At 44.7% G+C, this 21,309-nt stretch overlaps 1 protein-coding gene across 4 annotated transcripts in view; it reads left to right on the top strand.

Moving 5' to 3' along the window:
- The window catches only part of FARP1 (FERM, ARH/RhoGEF and pleckstrin domain protein 1), a 322,334-nt gene extending 306,170 nt beyond the window's left edge, over positions 1-16,164 (top strand). For all 4 annotated transcript variants that reach the window (XM_073569548.1, XM_073569547.1, XM_073569546.1 and 1 more), the window contains exons 26-27: positions 10,200-10,351; positions 15,370-16,164. In XM_073569548.1, coding sequence (XP_073425649.1) covers positions 10,200-10,351; positions 15,370-15,451 — 234 coding nt within the window. In that variant the 3' untranslated portion in view covers positions 15,452-16,164. The remainder of the gene's footprint in view (positions 1-10,199; positions 10,352-15,369) is intronic.
- Positions 16,165-21,309: the final 5,145 nt, after the last annotated feature.

Raw genomic sequence — 21,309 nt, 5'->3', positions numbered from 1 at the left:
TTTACAGCAACATATTTCTGTTGAAGAAATCCAGTTTTCCCTTAAAGGGAACTTGGGATGACTATATCTGCAGGTTAATAGAGATATCAATGTTAAGCTGCAGATTAATAGCTTTGGGAGGAAGCCTGGCCACCATACTGAAAGTGCAGCACCCAGGAGAACACTCCTGGTAGTCACCGGCAGTCAGTCACACGGACTTGCCAGTCAGGACACAGTGAGCGGCACCTGGAAGTACGCCTTGGCATTTTAGGCCTGTTTCACACTTCTGTTTTTTGATGTCAGTCAAAATCCGCCAGTTTTAGAAAAAAACAGATCCGCCCCTTTTTTTGGCGTATCCGGTTTTTCCCACATAGACTTGCACTAGCGGCGGATTCTGACTGACGGTCGTCTGTTGCATCCGTTTTTGGACAGATCCGTTTGAATTGTAGCGGATCCCGGGTGGAGCAGACGGACTTTGAAATGTTTTTTTTGTAGCGACGGTCCGCTTTTTGCAAGTGCACATGCCCGGAAGATTTGCTCAGAGAAGCATTTTAACCCTGTTTTGGCAGCGGCGTAAAAATTCATTCTCTCTCACTCTCTCTCTCCTTTTCCAGACCGCGGTTCCTTTAAATTTCCTGCCCTTTGCAACTTCGGCGGATCCATCCAAAAAACGGTTCACTGACATGCGTTTGTTCCAAAACGGATACGGATCTGTTTTTTCACCTTTGGCAGATTTCAACTGATCACAAAAAACTGAAGTGTGAAAAAGGCCTTATCTGACAGACACCTTTTCAGTGCATTAGTGCAGAGTCGGCTGTCAGTCAAAGTTCCTGGGCGTGCTTACAGCCGCCGCACACTATGTACTAACCTGTGAACATAACCGAGCTGGCACAACTGTATGATTGAAAATCAGAGGCTTTTGGGAGAAATATAGTTTTTCTCCTGGGTTTCACACTTTCTGTATGACAGCCAAGCACTTTCCTAACACAATTAACCTGCAAATGAATCTTATATCTGCAACCTTTAAATGGAATCTGTTACCAGGCTTATACTACCCCACCTAAGAGCAGCATGAAGTAGGGGCATAGACCCTGATTTCAGTGATGTATCACTTACTGCGTAGTTTTGATAAAATCCCTTCTCTGAATGCTAATTCACATAACTGATTGGAAGGTTTCTGTTTACACTGTGCATAGGCATAAAGCTGCCAATCAGGGGTGCGGCGGGGATGGACTATCTGGCAGCAGGCCAACTAGGCCTGCCATGATATTCTCCTGCTAATAGAACAATGATTTTATAAAAATTACACTAACCAGACAAAAAGTGACACATTGCTTGAATCAGAGTTTGTGTCTCTATATTATGCTGTTCTCACATGAGGTAGCAAAAACCTGGTGTCAGATTTTGCACTTGCTTTTTTACTTATTTATTTTCATTAGGGTATATGCACACATTGTTTTTTTTTCCTTTGGTTTTGCTTACTTTTATGGCCAGTGTGAACATGCTTTCACATCATGCATGTTATTCAATTCTACTCCAGTTTTTTTGTTTTTCTTCAGTATTTTTGTATTCAGTACAAACAGGGTGTGGCCTCTTTTCTACTGAGCTGTGCAGTTTACTTATAGTCCCTCTTAAGCCGGGTGTCCGTTTGGGACCCAGAGACTCTGTTCTCACATAAGGTAGCAAAAACCTTGTGTCAGATTTTGCATAAAGGCAACCTGTCAGAATCTTTTACCCCAGCCATTACACCATGAATGATTGTGCAGCTATTTCATATATAAGCCAGTTCATCATTTATGACCCCAAAGTGCTGTTCCAGCAGTGAGAAGGTATGTTGGAAGTGCAGTGGGATGTGAGGATGCACTTACAGCTCCTTAGCCTCCACTGTATTCCTGAACTAGCAATAGCCTCCTCTGGCTGATTGTCAGGGCATTTGCTGTGCTACATGGACACTGACCTGTCAATCCGTGAGGGCAATCTGCCGGTCTTGCAGAATCAAGAGCTTTAGTAATTTTTCTTCCTTGTTTGTAATTTTCCTTGTTTGCTCTTAAATTGATGTCCACCTTTTAACATTGTGTCTTTTTGGGTCCACAGTTTTGTGCTTGTTCATTTTTTTTAATTCTATTTCTGAGACAGTGCTTTAGTTATAGGGATTTCCCTACCCTAGAAAGTGCTAAAGTGCTGGCATATAGCTTGGTAGGGGATTGATGTCAGGTAGCTCCATGATCTCAAGAATTGAAAGGCTGCAGGACAAGGAACTGCATCACAGCTCCTGTCATTTGTAGTGATATGCTATGAAATCCCCTTTAAATGACAAAAAAATTGTGATTGTTTGCTTCACAGCTATGGCAGTATTCTAGTATTAGATCACTTACAGTTGTGGCCAAAAGTATTGACACCCTTGCAATTCTGTCAGACAATACTCAGTTTCTTCCTGAAAATGATTGCAAACACAAATTCTTTGGTATTATTTTCTTCATTTAATTTGTCTTAAATGAAAAAACACAAAAAGAATTGTCCTAAAGCCAAACTGGATATAATTCCACACCAAACATAAAAAAGAGGGTGGACAAAAGTATTGGCACTGTTCGAAAAATCATGTGATGCTTCTCTAATTTGTGTAATTAACAGCACCTGTAACTTACCTGTGGCACCTAACAGGTGTTGGCAATAACTAAATCACACTTGCAGCCAGTTGACATGGATTAAAGTTGACTCAACCTATGTCCTGTGTCCTTGTGTGTACCACATTGAGCATGGAGAAAAGAAAGAAGACCAAAGAACTGTCTGAGGACTTGAGAAACCAAATTGTGAGGAAGCATGAGCAATCTCAAGGCTACAAGTCCATCTCCAAAGACCTGAATGTTCCTGTGTCTACCGTGCGCAGTGTCATCAAGAAGTTTAAAGCCCATGGCACTGTGGCTAACCTCCCTAGATGTGGACGGAAAAGAAAAATTGACAAGAGATTTCAACGCAAGATTGTGCGGATGTTGGATAAAGAACCTCAACTAACATCCAAACAAGTTCAAGCTGCCCTGCAGTCTGAGGGTACAACAGTGTCAACCCGTACTATCCGTCGGCGTCTGAATGAAAAGGGACTGTATGGTAGGAGACCCAGGAAGACCCCACTTACCCCGAGACATAAAAAAGCCAGGCTGGAGTTTGCCAAAACTTACCTGAAAAAGCCTAAAACGTTTTGGAAGAATGTTCTCTGGTCAGATGAGACAAAAGTAGAGTTTTTTGGGCAAAGGCATCAACATAGAGTTTACAGGAGAAGAAAAGAACACGGTCCCTACAGTCAAACATGGCGGAGGTTCCCTGATGTTTTGGGGTTGCTTTGCTGCCTCTGGCACTGGACTGCTTGACCGTGTGCATGGCATTATGAAGTCTGAAGACTACCAACAAATTTTGCAGCATAATGTAGGGCCCACTGTGAGAAAGCTGGGTCTCCCTCAGAGGTCATGGGTCTTCCAGCAGGACAATGACCCAAAACACACTTCAAAAAGCACTAGAAAATGGTTTGAGAGAAAGCACTGGAGACTTCTAAGGTGGCCAGCAATGAGTCCAGACCTGAATCCCATAGAACACGTGGAGAGATCTAAAAATGGCAGTTTGGAGAAGGCACCCTTCAAATATCAGGGACCTGGAGCAGTTTGCCAAAGAAGAATGGTCTAAAATTCCAGCAGAGCATTGTAAGAAACTCATTGATGGTTACGGGAAGCGGTTGGTCGCAGTTATTTTGGCTAAAGGTTGTGCAACCAAGTATTAGGCTGAGGGTGCCAATACTTTTGTCTGGCCCATTTTTGGAGTTTTGTGTGAAATGATCAATGTTTTGCTTTTCCAGTCTCCCATGACGGCACACATGAGAGAGGGGATCCGCCCAGTCAGGACAGGAACCCTACTGAAGATAAAAGGGGCGGTACCTCTCCCTCGCTTCAGTTGGGTTTCCTGTCCTGACAGGGACCTGTGTACTGAAGATCACGTACCTGCCCCTCTCTCGTGCCAGCGTGGAAGAACAGGCAGGGTCCTGGGCGTCGGGAGAGGGAAGCGCCGTCCGCGGGTCCCCCGGGGGCTCAGCGTCCGAGCGGGCGCAGAAGTACGGCCTGGGGTCCTGGGGCTCTGCCGTGGCTGCCGCGCCGCCCTCTCCCCCTCTGCCGCATCCTGGAGGAGAAAGCAACGTCAGGAGCGGCCGCTTCCGGGTCGCGCCCCTCTGACATCACACGCAGGGCACGCTGGGAAGGGGCATGCCTGCGTGACGTCGGGAGGCAGCGCCTGGATCCAAGATGGCTGCGCCCATGGGGAAAAACGCCGGCCGGCAAGATAAGATCCCGGCGGCCTGGCGGGGGGGGGAGGGGCTGTGGGGGTAACCGGAGGAGGCGGAGAGTGCAGTGGATCTCCCTTACATAAGGGGGATGACCACAGAAGACGCACACTCATGCCCAAGGCTTCATGATGGAAATGGGGCAAGATGAGCAGCAGCGTCAGCAGCAGCAAGAGCTCTCGCCAGATGCCAGGCCAGGCCGCCAGCATACCAGGAGCAGCCGCTCGAGTGGTGGGAGCGGCAGTCGTAAACGCAACCGGCATGACTGAGACGTCCAGAAGAAACGTCACGAGTGCATCTGAGGAGCCTCCGAGATCGGTACCCCTGATTGACAGCGGTGGTGAGTGAGCTACGTGAATGTCACCCTTATGGTAACGGGGTTCCTTTTTTCTCTGTTTGATCACTAGGGGTCAAGGAAGGCCAGCAGCAAGACCAAAAATGGAGAATGCGCCCTATGCAAACACCCGCTGGCAGATCAGTGGCAGAAAGACCTCTGCGCTGACTGTATAAATAAAACTATACAGGAGGAAACCCCTGATTTGGTAACCAGCCTTAAGGCGTTAATACAGCATGAGGTGAAAGGTTCCCTAAAGGCAGCCCTTAAAAAGAAGGATAAAAGAGGTCATAGAAGGGATTCTGATTCAGAGGCCTCGCCAGGGCAGAAGGAGCGGGAAAGATCCTTGTCCCCCTCCACCTCCTCTACTCAGTCCTCAGAATCCTCCTCGGACAGCGATATAGGCGGCCGTCCATGTTTCCCAACAGAGGATGTGGAAAAGCTGGTCAAAGCTATTAGGGCTACAATGGGCCTTAAGGAGGAATAGACTCCTAAATCATTGGAGGATATGATGTTTGGAGGAATGGAGGAAAGGAAAAAACGCACCTTCCCTGTAAATGATAAAATAAAGGCCCTAATTGACAGGGAATGGAAAAAACCTGAGAGCTCAGGGGGCTTGCCTTCTACATCAAAAAGAAGGTACCCTTTTGAACAAAAGGATTCAGAGACCTGGGAAAAAGTCCCAAAAATTGATGGGGCCGTAGCCAAATCCTCAAAAAAGGTATCTCTACCATTAGAGGACTCGGGCATGTTGAAAGACCCGCTTGATAAAAAAGCAGATGGCTTCCTAAAACATATCTGGGAAGCTTCGGCAGGTGGATTAAAGCCAGCGATAGCTGGTACCTGTACCGCTCGTGCCCTCATGGTCTGGCTACAACAAATAGAAGACCAGATCAGGGATAGAGTTCCTAGGGATGAAATTTTGTCTAATCTGACACTGGTACACGGAGCAACGGCTTTCCTAGCGGATTCCTCTGCAGATTCAGCAAGATTGACAGCTAGAGCAGCAAGCCTGTCAAATGCAGCAAGACGAGCCCTGTGGCTTAAAGGGTATCCCGTAGGTTTACCATCAAAACATAGGTTATGTTCCATTCCATGCGATGGCCAATTCCTCTTTGGAAAAAAACTAGAAGAGATTTTGGAACATGCGGGGGATAGGAAGAAAAGCTTTCCCCGATTTCCGGGAGAACCTAAAAAGCAGCCCTTTCGGAGGAGATTTAACAGGGGTCGTCCCCCGGGAGATAGAAAAAGCTGGGACTTTAAAGAAAGAAGAGGATCGGGCTATATGTTTATGTTTAAAGGGCCCTCCACTTCCTCCAAAAAATCTCCTCAATGACATCGGGCCGGAGGTAGGGGGAAGGCTTTCTCACTTCCTTTCCGCCTGGGCAAATATCTCCCCCAGTACATGGGTCCCAAACATAATAAAGGACGGTTTAAAAATAAAATTCATCCATCCGCCCAGGCATACCTTCATAATGACACCCAGAAGGAAAGCCCAAAAGCAACAGCTGGCCCTGGAGATGGAAGTCTTGGGACTAGTGAAAAAACAAGTCCTACAGGAAGTCCCAGTGCAAGAAGAAGGAAGGGGGTTCTACTCCCCCCTCTTCTTAATACAAAAATCAGACGGCTCTTGGAGAACCATTGACAACCTGAGGAGACTCAATCAGTGGGTAGACAATTGCTCCTTCAAAATGGAGTAAATCAATACGGCCACAAAGATCCTGTTCCAGCATTGCCTCATGGCAGTGATAGACTTAAAAGATGCCTACTATCACATCCCAATTCATCGGGAGTATCAAAAATATTTGAGAGTAGCGCTCTATGTCCAGGGGCAGGTGAAACACTACCAATACGCAGCCCTTACGTTTGGCCTGTCTACAGCCCCCAGAGTTTTCACCAAAGTGATGTCCGAAGTAATGTCTTCTCTTCGTTCCAGAGACATAGTGATCGTCCCATACCTAGACGACTTTCTTGTAATTGGGAGGTCGGAGTCCCACTGCGCACATCAAGTGAAGGAAGTGATAGTAGGACTAGGATGGATAGTAAACATCCTCAAGTCAAGGATAACCCCAGTAAAAGAGCAATCCTTCCTAGGGTTGATATTGGACTCCGAGCAACAACGCTGCCTCCTACCAGAGAGCAAAGTGACCAAGATAAGAGGCCTAGCTCGCACAGCAATACAAAGACCAAATATGACACTGAGGAACGCAATGTCCCTTTTAGGCTCGTTGACATCATGCATACCCGCAGTAGCATGGGCGCAGTACCACTTAAGGCAACTACAGTGGGAAGTTCTGTCAGCACAGAAATAATTAAAAAGGACATTTAGAAGGCAAACTATGTCTCTCAGTGGCTGTAAGAGATTCCCTGCTCTGTTGGACTGTAGAAAAGAATCTAACAGCTGGTGTCCCGTGGCAAAAACCAGTCGAGGACATCATTGCAACAGACACGAGTGCCACAGGATGGGGAGCACACCTGAGATCCCACTCAATACAGGGGACCTGGTCCTCGCTAGAAAAGGATCACGGTTCAAATGTAAAAGAACTATGGGTAGTGGAAAAAGCCGTGAAACATTTCCTTCCTTTACTTCGGGGCCGCCACACCCGAGTCATGACTGACAATCAGGCAGTAGTAGCCTACATCAATCACCAGGGGGGAACGAGATCTCGGGGCCTCATGCAAATATCGGATCTACTCTTCCAGCTAGCAGAACAACATCTGTTATCCATCACAGCACTGCACATAAAGGAGGTAGAAAATGTACAGGCAGACTTCCTGAGTCGCAGGCACCTAAGACAAGGGGAATGGTCCCTAAACACCCAAGTCTTCCAACAAATAGTTCAGGCCTGGGGCAAACCAGAAATAGACCTGTTCGCTACTGTACACAACCGGAAGGTCAGGAAGTTCTGCTCACTAAATCCAAGGGAAAACCCCTTCGCAGTAGATGCCCTACAAATACCCTGGAAGTTCATCCTGGCCTATGCATTTCCCCCGATAACAATGATCCCAGTAGTGGTCAGGGAGGATCGAGCGAGAATAATTCTTATAGCTCCATTTTGGCCGAGGAGGCCTTGGTTCTCCCTTCTGAGACTCATGTCGGTGACAGATCCATGGATATTACCGGAGATTCCAGACCTGCTTTCCCAGGGACCAGTGGTCCACTCAGGTGAAAGGCTTCCATCTAGCAGCCTGGAATTTGAGAGGGCGCTACTGAGTCGCCAGGGATTCTGTCCAGGGTTAGTCTCCACCCTGTTGAAAAGTAGGAAACCTATAACATCCCAAATCTACGGTAGAATGTGGAAAAAGTTTCTAGACTTCCTGGGGGAACCCTTGGGGGATGTAGCGCCAGTGGGACCTATCCTAGAATTCTTACAGTCGGGGCTGCAACTGGGGTTAGCCACTAACACACTCAAAGTCCAAGTCTCCGCTTTGGGGGCCCTATATAACTGCAACTTAGCAGCCAATAGGTGGGTGTCCCGATTCATAAAGTCCTGTGGCAGGTCAAGGCCGGTCATTATCCCAAAGATACCACCCTGGGACCTCAACCTAGTCTTAGAGGCCTTAACCAAAGAGCCCTTTGAACCACTACTAGAGCTGTCACCAAAGCTACTTACACTTAAAACTGTCTTACTGATAGCCTTAACATCAGCCCGAAGAGTGAGCGACCTACAAGCTCTATCTATATGTCCTCCATATACACAGATCTTGGATGACCGAGTGGTTCTAAGACCAGACCCGGCCTAGCTCCCCAAGGTAGTCCAAAAGTTTCATAGGACTCAGGAGATCTCCTTGCCATCTTTCTGTAACAATCCTAGAAACCCTGGGGAGCAAAAGTTCCATACATTAGATGTAAGAAGAGCCATAGTACAATATATGTCAGTAACTAGTCAGTGGAGGAAAGATCAGTCCCTTTTTGTAGCCTTTCAGGGTAGTAGAAAAGGGCACGGGGTAGCTAAGAGTACCATTGCCTGATGGATCAGGGAGGCCATTATGTTATCCTACTCCGCAAGTGGCGCTCCGATTCCAGAAGGCATCAAGGCTCATTCCACCAGAGCCGTGGCTACCTCCTGGGCAGAGAAGGCTGAGGTATCGATTGAGCAGATTTGTAAAGCCGCTACTTGGTCCTCACCTTCAACCTTTTTTAAGCACTACCAACTTGCTCTATCTTCCTCTTCTGACCTAACCTTTGGTAGAAGGGTGCTTCAAGCGGTGGTCCCTCCCTAAGGTGTCTTATTCTACAAAAGTCTCTCATGTGTGCCGTCATGGGAGACGGGAAAACACCAAGGTTACTTACCGGTAGCCGGTTTTTCCGGAGCCCATGACGGCACCTGTATATTCCCCCCCTTATCACTCCTTTGGTGTGCACTATAGTGTGGGTGCTTTTTTTTTTTAAGTTAGATATAATGTGGTGATAGTTTTACCATGTGTACTAACCCGGGGAGCCTCTCATGCTCTGTAAACCAACTGAAGCGAGGGAGAGGTACCGCCCCTTTTATCTTCAGTAGGGTTCCTGTCCTGACTGGGCGGATCCCCTCTCTCATGTGTGCCGTCATGGGCTCCGGAAAAAACGGCTACCAGTAAGTAACCTTGGTGTTTTTGCTTCATTCTCTTTTGTGTTTTTTCATTTAAGACAAATTAAATGAAGATAATAATACCAAAGAATTTGTGTTTGCAATCATTTTCAGGAAGAAACTGAGTATTATCTGACAGAATTGCAGGGGTATCAATACTTTTGGCCACAACTGTAAGTGTTGGATATGTACCCCCAAGAGAAACTGACGGAAAGGGTCCAGCACACTGAAACTGGCACACAATACTACCTGCAGCTTTCCCCTTCCACGCCACGGTGGACGGAGCTGCCAGTTAGGCCACATCAGTATGTGTAAGGCCGATTTCACATTTGCGTTAAAGGCCGCAGCGTCGGCCTGCGCACGGCCGCCGCTAAGCCCCGCCCCCTGCCGCGCCTCCGCCGGTAGCTCCGCCTCCGGACGCATGACGCCGCGTGCGTCATGCCTCCCCTATCTTTATCACTGAGGACGCAGGCCGTGCGCAGTATGCATTTGGCGGCACCTGCGTCCTTTTGACGGTGCGCCGAGCGCAACCAAATTGCAACAGGTTACGTTTGGCGCTGGTCGGCGCGCCGTCAAAAGGACGCAGGCGCCGCCAAAACGCATACTGCGCACGGCCTGCGTCCTCAGCGATAAAGATAGGGGGCGCATGCAGCGTCATGCGCCCGGAGGCGGAGCTACCGGCGGAGGCGGGGCTTAACGGCGGCCATGCGCAGGCCGACGCTGCGGCCTTTAACGCAAATGTGAAACCGGCCTAAGTCAAAATCAGGAGTGAAACAATAAGAGAAGTAGAGTAGAAGCCCTTGCACCACTTCTGTATTTATCACCCACTCCTAGTTCTGGCTTTACAGTGCATCACAGTACCAGGAGTCTGATAGTTGTTGCGCTATCCTAAGGAGAGATTACCAATTATAAAGTCCCAGAAATGAAAGGAAAATCATTAGTACTGTGATGTTAAGGAGATGCTCATATATATTGTGTATGTTCTTGTTTTCAGGACAGCCACCCATTAGCCAGTCTTCCTTTGCTGGGTTACTCTCTCACCATTCCCTCTGAATCAGAGAATATTCACAAGGATTACGTCTTTAAGCTGCACTTCAAGTCTCATGTCTACTACTTCAGGGCCGAAAATGAATACACCTTTGAAAGGTAACTGTAAAGGACTGTGTGTTTCACAGCTGAATTAGCGTAGTGTTTTATTGGTACAGAAGCCGCATTTTCTACAGTGGTTCGCAGTATATGAAGTCTGTCACACTCCACTTAAAAATACAACCTTTCCTTTTACAGGAAATTGTGACATCAAAAATGCAAATATGTTACTTTCTAACATGAGTGGAAAAATCCCCAAACCAAGCGTGATGTCCACCAGCAGACTGTATGTTTTATGTCTGGTATTGCAACTCCTCAGCATTCACGTGAATGAAGCTAAACTGCAGTACCAGACACAACCCACCAACGTTCCTTGGGGAAAAATAGGCAAACCCTTTTATTTCAGGTCTTAGACCACTGTTTGTAATTTGCTGCATGAAAAAATGAGGAAAAACTGCACATTAATGCCCAGAGTGCTGATTGAAGATAGAAACCATTTTACATGTAATTGTCACCTTCATCAGGCCTTATTCACACGTCCAGTTTTCAAACATGCACGCAGCCAGACAAAAATGGGCTCACTTTTCAAAAGGACAGCACGCATGTAACATGGATGTCATTCATTTGCTCTGTTTTAAAAGGAGGCCCATGCATTAGAATTGGTGACTTCACATTGCAATTTGGACCAGTGTAGGACCTGTAAAATGAGCCATAGAATATAAGGTGCCTATGTGCTGTTTAAAAACTGAAGGCTCACCTACAACAAAAATGGACGCATGACTAAAGACAAACTTTATGAGCAATTAATCTCTGGTTTTATGATCTTTCAGCCTTTTAGCTTCTGAGAGACCACTTGTTGTGGTTATATAGCCAATATAGACACCCACCAATCTTATATTGATGGCTTATTCTAGGGTTAACTAATGAATATAGAAGAATGTCCCAGAATGTAGAGCTCTACTTTACCCTAAAATAGTAACTTTTGAGCATCTTGCTTGTAAGTAGAACCTATTACCATGTTTTCTCCAATTAAATAAACCCAGCTGAGTGTTAAGGTATTTTTTAGACCATGCTTAAAGACGCCCTCCCATCAGTTTTTATTTTCCTAATCCCTTCCCGACCTTAGACATACCCAGTACATCATGGTTGGGAAGTACTTCCCGACTTATGACGTCCTTGGTACGTCATTGCTTTTTTGCGCACACAGCAGCTGTGAGCGCGCAATTGCCGCCGAGTGTTCTGTTGGTATCACAGCTGACACCCGTCTCCCTGCCGGAAGCTGTGCCCACACCACTCCCAACAGTGTATCCTCTTAAATGCTGCGATCGATATATGTTTTAAACAAAATGGTGTTGCCTCATATTGTCTTTTATCAGTAGCATGGGGGGTGGCTGCAATGGAGTGGATTCAGAGGAGGCAGGGTCGCTGGCTTAGGAGGCCGGTGGCGGCAGGAGCCAGTAATGCTGCGTTGCCTAGGATCACAGGTATTGGCACCGGTGAGCGTAGTCAATTTTTCCTACAATAACCCTGCTTTGGGTTTCAGGAAAATGGCTACCGGAGGTGGCAGGTGCATGAATTGAGATCTTGGGAGATGCTCCTGCTGCCACCGTTACCGGCCTCCTGAAGCGGTGACCCTGCATCCATCATTGCCGGCCCCTGGTAAATTCACTACAGAATGTAAGATGCACCCCCATTTTCCTCACAAATTTGGAGGGAAAAGAGTGCATCTTATAATCTGGAAAATATGGTAAATAAAAAGTGAGGCAAAAAAATGCTTTTTCGTCTTACCGCTGAACAAAAATTGGAATAATAATCAAAAAGACTAATTTAAATAAAAATGATATCGCTGAAAACATCATCTTGTCCCACAAAAAAAAACAAGTCGCGATACAGCTCCATCAGCGGAAAAATAAAAAATGCATAGCTATCAGAATAAAGAGATACAAAAATTTTTTTTCTATAAAATAGTTTTTATTGTGTAAAAGCACCAAAACATAAAGATATAAATGTGGTATCGCTGTAATCGTACTGATCCGAAGAATAAAGCTGCCTTTATGCATTTCACCACACTCAGCTCAGCATAAAAAAAATCCTAAATTGCTGGTTTTTGTTCATTCTATCTCCCAAAAATTGGAATAGAAAGTTGTCCAAAAAATGTCATTTTCCCAAAAATTATACCACTAAAAATGTTAACTCATCCCGCAAAAAAAAAAAAACTCACATGACTGTTGGCCGAAATATAGAAAAATTACAGCTTTCAAAATATGACTATGTACTAGTTTTTGCAATAAAAAGCGCTTTTTAATGTGTGACAGCAGCCAAACTTAAAAACCCTATATAAATCTGGTATCGTTGTAAACACATTGACCCGAAGAATAAAGTTGTTTAATCACTTATAGCGCATGAGGAATGGCGTCAAAAATAAAGCCAATTCTTCACCTGCTGTTGATTTTTTCATTCTGCCTCCCAATGATCACAGTAAGGCTCAGCGCACATTTATCCTGCACTCTGTGCTGACCACTTACATTGGGGTTTCCGTGTAAATCTATGAAATACATGATTCAAACGGAACCCCAGATGGAAGATTCCCTATAATGAGGCAGACGGAGGCACTGTGGACACCATCTGGCCTGTGTTCCACCGGTGTATGTCTTTTTAGGCGTGCATATAAACACAGTCGGCCAGTTTTGTGCACTTCTCAAAAGAAGGACAACGCTGAACAGTAGCCAGATGGGAGTTCAGAATAACTCTGCTGCCTCATTATAGTGAGTGGATCCTTCGGGGGTTTCATCTAAATTGTGTCACTTGGAGATTTAGAAGGAAACCTCAAAGTAAGTGCTCAGTGTAGCGCGCCGAATAAATGTGATCCAAAATGTTATGTAAAGTGTTCCCAACAAAAGCTTCAAATCAATTCACATAAAAAGCAAGTCCCCACTCAGGTCTGTCATCTGTTAACAGAAATATAGGGGACTTCCACGTTACTGGTAGCACAAAGGCGCTGAAAAAGCAAAATGGCTCCTCGCCCCCAAAAGAAATCCAGCAAATTCTGTGCTCCCAAATCCAAATGTCTCCTGCCCTGCACCTATCCTTGCACTTTCTGACTAACCATCATCTGGCACTTCCAAATCCTTGTCCCATCCCAGTGTACAGCTGTCTCTACCCCAGGCCTTGGAATGAAAATGAAAGTTCTCAGCCACTCACCCACCGGCCCAAATGCTAAACGGGCACATTTCCAGGCTGCTTGCCATGGAAATGTTGCCATTTAGGCTGGTAGGCAACAGAGGCTTTCCGCCGACTCAGGGCGGCAGCTATCTCATGGTACTCTGTCTGGATGTCTGACATTTGTTTGGTTCTCCAAGACTTTGAGGACTACACAAAGATAGTGAGTGTTGATGATGTCATTGTCAGCGCAACTATCCCTCTTCTGTGCCTACTTAAATAGTTGCTGTTCACAATTAAACATGAAGCATTGCATGCGGACCAGATGGGGATGGAGAAAGACGTAACATAGAGAGATTGTAGCCAGCCCAGCTTCATCTCATCTGCTCAGCACGGATTGGATAACAATGAGGAGGTGGATGCTGAGGAGGATGAAGAGGAACAGGAGCTCGTGGGTGAAGCAACAGTGGCTTGTAGCCACACAACCTTCATCCCGTTTCTCCTACGTGGATGGAAATGAGGAGGAAGAGAGGGAGGAGGAGTAGATGGAGAGTCATCACAATGGTGGAGCTTCGCAAATATGGCTGACATTATGTGCCGCTGCCTTTTCCCGTGACCCTTGTGTTACATTCATCTTGGCAAAAAAGATTACTGGTTGTTCACCTTGCTAGACCCATGCTACAAGGATAACTTTGCATCACTTCATCCTGAGGTGGAGAGGTCTTCTAAAATGGTGCTATACCAGGTCATTGTGGATAATATGTTGAAAAAATTTCCATAAGACAATGCTAGCAGCAGGGGGGCAAGCTTTCTTGCCCAACCAAGGAGGAGAGGCCAGTAAGAGACACAGCAGAGGCAAGGGTACACTTTCAAATGCGTGAGCCAATTTCATGACACCAGCCCAGGGCCTGATGACTTGGCTGGTGACAAGGAGAGAAAAGTTTTTAAAGATGGTTACACCATACCTGGCCAACTAAACCAGCGTACTCCCTAATTCCGCTGCAACTTTCAACTATTGGGTCTCAAAGCCAGACACCTGCATGAGCTGTCCCTCTATGCCTTGGAGGTGTTATGCAGCCCTGCTGCTAGCATCTTGTCTAAGCAGGTTTTTTAGTTTAACACTGTTATTGTTACGGTGGTATGTAAAACTTACAAAAAGCGTAGAAAAATAATTCTGGATTAGATTACTCATCCATACAGTATTATGTTCATTCTGTCACATTTTTATAGCAAATAACAGTAGAAAAAAAGCGTTTGAAAATTTTTCATGTTTCTTAACATTTCATACCCATACAATATTCAGTGTTATGGGGTACATTTTAGTGATGTATAACACTAAAAAAAAACGTTTAAACATTTTGTTTGGTTCCATTTCTCTGCCATACAGTATAATGTTTTCTTAAGTACATTTCGTTGGTTTGTAACCCTCTAAAAACTTGTTCAAAATTTTATAGTTACTATATTGATCACCCATAGACTTTTCTGTGGTTTGGAGCACATTTTCCTTGGTATATATAACCCTCAAAAAACTTCCGCAAAATGTATTGGTTTTATATTGCCCATCCATAGAATATTACATCTTATTGGGTAAATTTCATTGCTATATAAGCCTCCAAAAACTTGTTTAAAATTTATCGGTATTATAATGCACCAACTCTGCATTTTATATAACTAGCAGAACAAGTACTCGTAGTGGAAAATGCAGGACCAGTACTAGTTATTTCTCCCTGCTGTGGACTCTTCTAATTGACACTGACTGCAGGAAAGATTTTGGTACTGATTTAGCCTAGTTTACGTTTTATGTAAACAGCATTATCTCCAAAACTTGGACACTTTGCTTTGTTTAGTTCCGAAATTTTGTTCTGGGTTGCTGATGATTTGCTATTACTGCATGGTAAATTTTTATTTTTCCATTGCAGGTGGATGGAAGTGATTCGAAGTGCCACAGACTGTGCCAGTCCCTCCAGACTTTTGAGACATAAGGAATCCCATTTGTACTGAAGTCAGAACATTCCCAGCTCAAGAATGCCAACTGTTTTCCAGCAGCAATTTGATACCAGTCCTTGCTGCTGTTTTGTACGACCAGCTGTTCCATGCAGGACAACAGACTATTTCCCTATGACTTTTTATCACCTTTGCCTGGACAGACACTTTTTAAACTTTTTTGTAATGATGAGCCCCTTCCGCTGTAAAGTAGCCCATTGTTAGCGGCAGGTAGTTGGTCTGATCCTGTACAATACATTTTGACATTCTGTTTGAATTTGTGTGCCAACATTAAACCTGTTGTCTTTAGTCTAGTGACAAATGATTAAAGTTATTTGTATCCCACTTTTTAAACTTGCCTTTAAATTACACATGTGTGCGCATATGCAGATGTCAATGTTTTTCAAGCATTTTTTAAGTTATAAAGCATTTTTTCAATGCAATATCATGCTTTGTAGCGGATCCCATAAAGGTTTACATACATCCAAAGCACTTTAATCACCTTCATTGTGGATACCAAGTAGCAGAGACCATAGTACATTATCACAGCATATTTAGATACAGACTGCAGTTAGTTGTGGTCTACACTATCATTTTTTACACCATATATTCTCATTTTTTTCTTGCATTTTGGTTACAGACTTTGCTGTACTATGATTAGATCTTTTCTGTCATGGCGAGGCATTGCAGTAAACTTTTTCCCAAAAAACAATAAAAACTGTTGTGATTTCTTGGTGCTGTGTAGTTTACATGTCCTGCAGACTCTGACCGTTTAGGGATGCACCAAGTAGATGAAAATGTGAATTCAATGTAAGGTATTTTTATTCACTTTACATGACAATCAGAAATTGTGTCTTAGGCCAGGTTCACATACCGTTAATGCGGTTCGTTCAACGCATGCGTTGAACGGACTGCGCTAACGCTACTCTAATATTCTGATCGCGTTAGCGCAGCACAGATGCTCCATCTGCACTAGCAGTGACGGACCCTTGAACGCTGCAGACCGCGTCCGAGGGTCTGTCACAGAATGACGGCACATCGCTAACGCATGCAGATTATGAAATGCGTTAGCAATGCGCTCGGTAATGGCAGTGTTAACAGATGCGTTACATCACGTTAATGCTGCCTAAACGCTTTGTGAGCCTGGCCTTAGTGTTATATTTGGTGAGTTTAAGGCCGTGTTCACACAATGCATTTGCTGTGCTTTTTTGCCATGATTTTCAGAAATCGCAGAATGGCCATATTTTAAATTGGAAAATTGCATCAAAAAAACTCATCACAAACTGCCCAAGTTTGGAAGTTGTCCCTTATCCATTGGCTAGAAGATAACTGCCTGATCGCTGGGGGACCCTCCATTGATTCCAAGAACAGGGGCTCAGAAGCGCCTCATCTAAATGAAGAGATGCTTTTTCATGCGTACCTCGGCTTCATTCATTCTTAACCCCTTACCGACATCGGACATATAATTACGCTGATGTCGGTATCCCTCCCTTTGATGTGGGCTCTGGCGGTGAGCCCACATCTTTCCCAGGACATGTCAGCTGTTTTGAACAGCTGACATGTGCCCCCCAATAGCACTAAAATGGTATCATTAAAAACGTCAGCTCGACCCGCAAACAATAAGCCTTCATCCAACCCAAGATCACGAAAAATGGAGACGCTATGGGTCTCGACAAATGGGAGGTCAGTTTTAGCATTTAGTGAACGTAGCATAAAAAGCCAAACAAAAAAAACAAGTGTGGGATTGCACTTTTTTGCAATTTCACCACACTTGGAATTTTTTCCCATTTTCTAGTACACGACATGGTAAAACCTATGGTGTTGTTCAAAAGTACAACTCGTCCCGCAAAAAAATAAGCCCTCGCATGGCCATATTGATGGAAAAATAAAAAAAGTTATAGCTCTGAGAAGGAAGGGAGTGAAAAACCAAAACGCAAATCTGAAAAAAGCTCCAGGGGTTAATAGGAGTACTGAACATCAGCCGAATGCTGCACTTAGGTGTCTCAGCATTCAGCCCTCCAGGGATTGAGAAGCTTCACCCTTAGCCTCTGGCTCTAGGATAACCTCCAAACGAGGTCCAACCTCTTTAAGCAACCTGGAGAGCTGTGTCGCCAGAATAAAGGGCCCGTCACACATAGCGATATTGCTAGCAATATCGCTGTAACGTCACTGGTTTTGTGACGCAGCAGCGATATTGCTAGCGATATCGCTACATGTGATACCTCCGACCGGCTCCCCCGCTGGTTATCGCTGATCGCGCAAGAACGGCCTGGACCATTTCTCGTCGGGCGCTTCCTGTGGCACCGACGAGCGACGCATGGATGCGGGCGGGAGGACGTCAGGATCGCCGCGTCTCACAGGTAAGTAGTGACCCCCGACCCCTGCGATGTCGCTGGTGAGATCTGCCTGTGTGGCAGCTCACTAGCGGCCACTTAGCGATGCACCAGTGATCCATATCGTTGTCGGGATCGCTGGTGCATCGCTTAATGTAACGGGACCCTTAGACTCCAATATTAATTACTTTATCCCAGTATCTTCCTTAATTGCCCTTTCAAGAAACTGTGAAAAGACAAAACCTCTTTTTTTACTCCCGATATAGGAAATACCGTAAATTCAGTGCAGTCTAAGTGTATAATTTATACAGGAATGAGGAATGTTTTGATTTAAATTTCTAATAATTTGCTAAAAGATAATTTATCCATACATTCACAATTTTGTACTTTTCCTGTGTCAGAGTTAGTAATAATCCAAGAATTTAATATAAAATAAGAAAGTGATTACAAAACTAAAACAGTCTTTTTTTTTCCTTTCAGGGCAGTCTTCTGCTATGTTCACATGGAGTTTTTTTTTCTTCAAGTAATTTTTATTGGTATTAACAGATTTAAAGGAAAGGAAATCTGTCAGTAGGTTTTACTATGTAATCTGAGGACAGTATGAGGTAGGGGTTAAAACACACAATTCAACATGTCACATCAAGCTGTGTGCTGCTTACTTACACTGAAGGTTTTATCACCTGGTCATTATCATTGCTGTGACTAGCTGGTGTGCGGTCTCTCATCAGACTCCGCCTCCTACTCTGATAAGCAGCGCACTGTCTATAGACAATGTATATACAGAGCCTGCTGTGGATGGGGTTAGCTTTATCAGCTCTGCTGCATTGTTATATCAAAAGACTTTGTCAGATTACTGGCTACAGCAGTTCTAAGTGATACATCGGTGGATGCAGGGGCTCTTTGCCTACATCAGGCTGCTCTCACAAGAGGTAGAAAAAACCTGCTGATAGATTCCCATACTAAAGTATGGAAATTATAATGTTATTAAATCAAATAAGAAACTTATAGGAGGGAAGGGGAAAACTAATTTGACTAGAAAGAGACATGGAAGGGAGTGAAAAAAAGAAGGGGAAGGGATTGGTAAGAACAGGAATAGGTGGAAAAGGAAGGAGTCAGTAATTATTTATGGCAATAAAATAAGCAATTAAACACCATGAGGTATTATAATTCACCGAACTAGTCAAAATATTTGTAAAAAAAAAAACATGCCCACAACATTATTCTGCTAGTCAGGCAAGTGGTATCTCAATATTTAATAGCTTACCATATATACTCGAGTATAAGCAGAGTTTTTCAGCACATTTATTTTGCTGAAAAAGCCCCCCTCGGCTTATACTCGAGAGAGGGTCCCAGAAGATGTAGGTGGAGCAGCGGGTCACAGGAGGCAGGAGTCGGCTGCTGCAGCTAAAGCCGCTGCTAAAGAGAAATGAATATTCAAGAATATTCGCAGTGAATATTCATTTCTCTTCAATAGTGGGCACAGTAGTCGAAGCGGCCGGCTTTCTGCAGCTGCTGGGCGAACACGTGTGCCTGCTGCTTAAGGGAATTAATATGCATTGCCTCCCACAATCATGGGTGTGAAGAGCAGTGAATATTCACTTAAATAGCAGGCACACTTGATCTCCCGGCAGCTGCAGGAAGCCGGCGGCTGCGACTATTTAAGAGAAATAAATTTTCACTGTGAGCACAGTGAATATTAATTTCCCTTTAGCAGCGGGTACAAGTGATCGCCCTGCAGATGCTGGCTTCGGAACAAGACGCCGCAAGGGAGCGCAGGGACGGTAAGTAGGATTTCTTTTTTATGTTTTTCTGCTGGGGGCCATGCATACCAGGACAGGGATGAGGAGCCATGCGTACCAGAATAGGGATGAGAGGAGGCCGTGGATACCAGGATGAGAAAGAGAAGGCCGTGCTTACCAGGATAGGGATGAAGATAAGGGGACAATGCATGCCAGGATGGGGATGAGGAGCCCATGCATACCAGAATAGGGATGAGAGGAGACCGTGCTTACCAGGATAGGGATGAGAGGAGGCCATGCATACCAGGATGAGAAAGAGAAGGCCGTGCTTACCAGGATAGGGATGAGGATAAGGGGACAATGCATGCCAGGATGGGGATGAGGAGCCCATGCATACCAGAGTAGGGATGAGAGGAGACCGTGCTTACCAGGATAGGGATGAGAGGAGGCCATGCATACCAGGATGAGAAAGAGAAGGCCGTGCTTACCAGGATAGGGATGAGGATAAGGGGACAATGCATGCCAGGATGGGGATGAGGAGCCCATGCATACCCGATTTATACTCTGGTCGGCTTATGCTCGAGTATATATGGTACTTCTTATTCCAAAGACCAATGTCTGTCATATTTTAGAATATTGTCATTCTTTAATGTGTAATTGTGCTCATAGATATTGCATGTTGCTATTCTTTCTGTGATGGTATCAATTGTGGGAATGTTTTCTCTTCCAGAATGACTGTGTAACTACAGACTTTTCATTTTAGACCAGACTGAATGGAACCTGTCCTCTGCTCTGGCACCCTCGATCTGGGGTGAGACTTTATCTCTGCAACAAAAAGTAGAGACTGGAAAGCAGCTAGGCAGTATTGAATAAGCAGTGAGGTTATTTCTTCTTTAATATTTTTAACCCAAAGTGTCGGGTTAAACAAAACAAAATTATTCCCCAGACAACCCATATAAGGCTGTCTATAACAGGTGGAGCACTATATTCACAAAATATTGCTGCACCTGCCATAAAAACCCTGAGGAGACTACAACATTATGATTGCTTTGACAGCTCATCCACCTCCTGGCCTTAGGCTCAATGAACCAATCTACTGTCACAGGATTTATATAGACCAAAGGTTGCAACATATACATTAATACACAACACAGCTGTTGGGAATGCAGTAAATTACTGGACAATTGTACATTTTCTTTGTAAACATGTGACATTTCTTATTTAAAGAAACTCTGGTGTTGTCATATACAACCATTTAAAGAGGACCTGTTATTTCCTCCAAAATTGTATTAAAACCCTTGTAAAAATCCCTGTGCTCCCCCGATTCACGTTTTTCCATTTTGCACTGTCATTCCGTTTTGGTGAAATCTCTTCTAATGACGAATGGGAATTTCTACAGTCTTTCTGGGGTGTGGGCTTTCACCCCTCACAGATGCTGCCAATCACAACTTTGCAGGGTGTGAGACTACTAGACCACTTGCAGAGCTGTGATTGGAAGTGTCTGGGAAAGACAGGTGAAACCGCACACTTCCAGAGAAGGTAATTTGTGCATGATGTATCAGCACTAAATAGTCTTAAGTTATTGAAGTGAGAAAAATATAGTCATAAATTAAATTTATGGGATCAAATACCGTATTTTTTGGACTATAAAACGCACCGGACCATATGATGCACCTAGGTTTTAGAGAAGGAAATTAGAAAAAAAAATTGAAGCAAAATAATGTGGTCAATTCTGTACTTATTATCCCATATCCTGGTAGTAATGGTCCACCCCATGCTTATCCTGGTATGATTGTCCTCGTCC

This window comes from Dendrobates tinctorius, unplaced genomic scaffold (assembly GCF_039654945.1).
Source record: "Dendrobates tinctorius isolate UK_male_01 unplaced genomic scaffold, ASM3965494v1 ptg000026l, whole genome shotgun sequence".
Lineage (NCBI taxonomy): Eukaryota > Metazoa > Chordata > Amphibia > Anura > Dendrobatidae > Dendrobates > Dendrobates tinctorius.
The sequence above is the reverse complement of the archived record's forward strand: the minus strand, read 5'-3'. Positions and strand labels throughout refer to the sequence as shown.